General features: G+C 37.3%; 1 protein-coding gene across 1 annotated transcript; it reads right to left on the bottom strand.

Moving 5' to 3' along the window:
- Nucleotides 1–5: 5 nt before the first annotated feature.
- On the bottom strand, nt 6–2,844 carry LOC105119992 (probable methyltransferase PMT17; the record flags this gene model as incomplete). Its single annotated transcript, XM_011018187.1, has 4 exons — nt 2,304–2,844; nt 714–1,403; nt 351–561; nt 6–157 (listed from the first exon to the last, which is right to left on the bottom strand). Coding segments are annotated over exons 2-4 (1,035 nt in total), but the record flags the coding sequence as incomplete, so codon positions are not given.
- Nucleotides 2,845–3,320: the final 476 nt, after the last annotated feature.

Here is a 3,320-nt window from a genome sequence, read left to right as displayed (position 1 = left end):
TTGGCTACATCCTCAATAGCATCCTGCTCTTGCTTCAAGTCTTCTGCGGTTCTTTCCCAACCTCTCCAGTACTTCTTCCAGTGAATAGGAGGACCAGATAGAATCCAATAGCCACCAGGCCTTAAAACTCTATCCACTTCAATCAGATACAAACCATCTGTGAAATGAAAGAAAACAACATGCTTGAATCAATGGAAGTTTTGTTGAACCATATTGATATACCAAATATTGATATACCAAAATTTTGTGGTCGTAATTGAGCTCCATTTTTATTAAATCATCCTGTTGTGCAGAAGTCCATGCTTTATATGTTGTTCAAACACAAGTGCAAGTTAAAATTGAGGGTGTACCATTTTGATGCCATGGTATCAAGCAACGGGAACAATGAGCCATGTCAAAAGCCCTTGCTGGGTAAGGAAGCCTTTGCGAAGCCATGATGCCAATCATAGCAGGAACTCCCCTCTCCAATGCAAACCAGACTTGTGCTTCATGCGTATCCCTTGGTGCAAAAGACATTGCTATAATGTCCCTCTTCAACAGGTATGCACCCCAACTCGCAACCTTAACACCCACAACAAAGACATAAACAATACACGTAAGGTTTGGAATGCTGATAATTCTCATGGAATATAACACATGTAGATTAAGCTATTTGGATAAGATACGAAAACAGATGTTGAGTAGAAAACATGATATTTTGGCAATTAACTTACACCACAGCCTGTGTCAATTGCAGTTCTGATGCTTCCATCAGTAAGAGGAATGAGCTCACTAATGTCATCAATATAAGCATCAGCTCCACGGGGGAACATGGTGCCTCCACCGGGGAATCTAAATCGGTCACCCTCAACTTGAATCCAATTCTGCACAGCCTTTTCAATGCTAAGCTCCTTATGGGGAATGTTATCATACCAGGCATAATCACGGCTTTGTGGCCATTTAAAAGGGGTCTTATATTTAGGAGGAGCAGGTATCAAGCAAAGAAGCAATTCATCCTTTGTTGGGCAATGCCTCTCTCTATATTTCAACATGTTCCTATCAAATTTCCTTCCCCTTCGAGGATCTTGGCAAGGAGTGTACTCACTATAGGACATGTCGCATGGTGGAATCTCATTAACTGAATCAGTGTTGTTGAACTGAATCTGATGATGGCTATTAAAGTCCAAGACAGCTGATTCTGATGATGGATTGGAACTAACCCCGGCAAAGTTTGAACCATCACAAGCTACTTTAGTGACGGACTGGGCTAGATTTGTGGGGGCTGCGGTATGCTGCCAAGCTCCCAAAACATAGAACAAAACGCAAAGGCCACTGACCCCAAGAATCCAAGTTATGCGCTTTCTCTTTGCTTCTAGCTGATGCTGCTTTGGTGATCCATTTGCCATTTTTATTTCTAATCAACACTGCAAATATCTCAAACACAAAAGAAACGAGCGGAAACAGATTTAGAGACAGGAAGGTCTAGGTGATGGAATTGTTGAACAAGCAAACTCATCATTTTTATAAAGCTGTCAGCCTCATCAAAAAATCAACACTGCACGCCAAAAAGCTCCACTTCCACACATGGACTCATGATTTCATTATTAATTTTGTGAAAAGGAAAAGAGACATGCCGCCAATCTGGCCGAAAATGATGGTCATAATGACACCAGCTAGCAACCTATTCATGAACTTACAGTGATCTGTAGAACCAATGAAGAGCTAGCACTGAAAAAGACATGACAAAATTCAAGGGCAATTTTCGTGATTTACTAAACAGAGCAAACAGAGAAGAGACAGAGCATGGATTGATTACTCTAAATTCCATCAGGGAAAAAACCCTTGAAGATGGAAATTAAGGGTAAAACAAACAAGTAAGCATTAAAAATGTTGAAAAAGAAAATAAAAAATCCAATGTGACAAAAACACAGCAAGATCATTACAACCCTAAAAGCAAACACCAACATGTAACAACATTTCTTCCGAGGAAGTTGCAAGATGGTGTAAGAAAGTTACAGATACAAAGCTTACTTTTGTTCTCTTTTTTACCTCTAGTGGTTAGATAAGCAAAGCTTACCTCTTTCTAACAACATAAATTAGAGTGTACGAATCAATATTTTCCAACAGGAAATCAACTTTTTACAGCTTTTTTCCTTTCATCTTTCTTTCTTTAACCAACAAAACGCAAACCCACAAAGACAACCTCAACAGATCCACAAGAAACATATCTGTACATTTTCTTGAACTACTAAGAGAAGGGTGTCTTTTTTCTTTTTTTAAAAAAAAAGAACAGGGAGGCAGTAAGGAAGAAGAAAGTACAGTACCTGTAGAAGGAGATTCTCTCTCAGCTTAACAAACCCTTCGCTCAAAAATAAAAGAATAATCAAACAAGAAGCTACAAACTCAGCATGGGTATTCTTTAGCTTCTATCTAACTATCCTCTGATTAAATTACCAGCAATGACGAGAAAATTAATAAGAGGAAAAGGGAAAGATGGCTAAGGAAACCATCGAGCTTAAAAAAGGTCAAGAAGGGAACATGAAGACAAAGAGACAGAGAAAGGGAGTGGTTAAGGTTATAAAAATATGGAACATGTAAAGGAAACATAGAAAGTCTCCACCATTACAGGAACAAGGAGGTGGGGTGGTGGACTAATGAGGAGAGAGTGTGTGGTTCACTTGGATTATGTCTTTTGTTAATAAGTTACAAAAATGGAGGAAGGTGGTGACTGGTGCGCCTTGATCTTGTGGGATTTTGATTTAGTAAAAAACAATAGACAAGGTGGTGGCAGGTTCTGAGCATTCACAGGAGACTGACCAGCCTCTTTTCACTCCCCTTCGTCTAGTTCTTCTCCTTCACTAACTTCTATTCTATAATTGTCTTTCTACTTGTATTTTTTAAATTATTTAACCTTTTCCCCATCTTTTTAGGCTCGTAATCCTAACATCTAATTCAAAAGCCAGCTTAGCCTCTTACAATTACAATTATTACATTAAAAAAACATGAGCTGATGCTTTCAAGCACGTACATTATTATTATTATTATTATTATTATTATTATTATTATAATATTATAGATTATAGAAAATTCTAACTCAGTATGCGTCCACTATACACCAGGCCACAATGGACTTTCTCGTGTCTAAGACTTGGATGGAAGGTATTTCTATCTTTTCATATAAAATAATATTATTATTCTGTTATTTGATTGAGATCAATAGAAGCATTTGATGTAGATATATTTTGACTTTTTATAATAATTAAAAAATTGATTGGTGGGATGTTAGTCTTTTTAATTTTAAATGTATAGTGAAAAAAATATTCCACTTCTATTATCAACAA

This window comes from Populus euphratica, unplaced genomic scaffold (genome assembly GCF_000495115.2).
Source record: "Populus euphratica unplaced genomic scaffold, PopEup_1.0 scaffold4295.1, whole genome shotgun sequence".
In the NCBI taxonomy this organism is placed as follows: Eukaryota; Viridiplantae; Streptophyta; class Magnoliopsida; order Malpighiales; family Salicaceae; genus Populus; species Populus euphratica.
The sequence above is the reverse complement of the archived record's forward strand: the minus strand, read 5'-3'. Positions and strand labels throughout refer to the sequence as shown.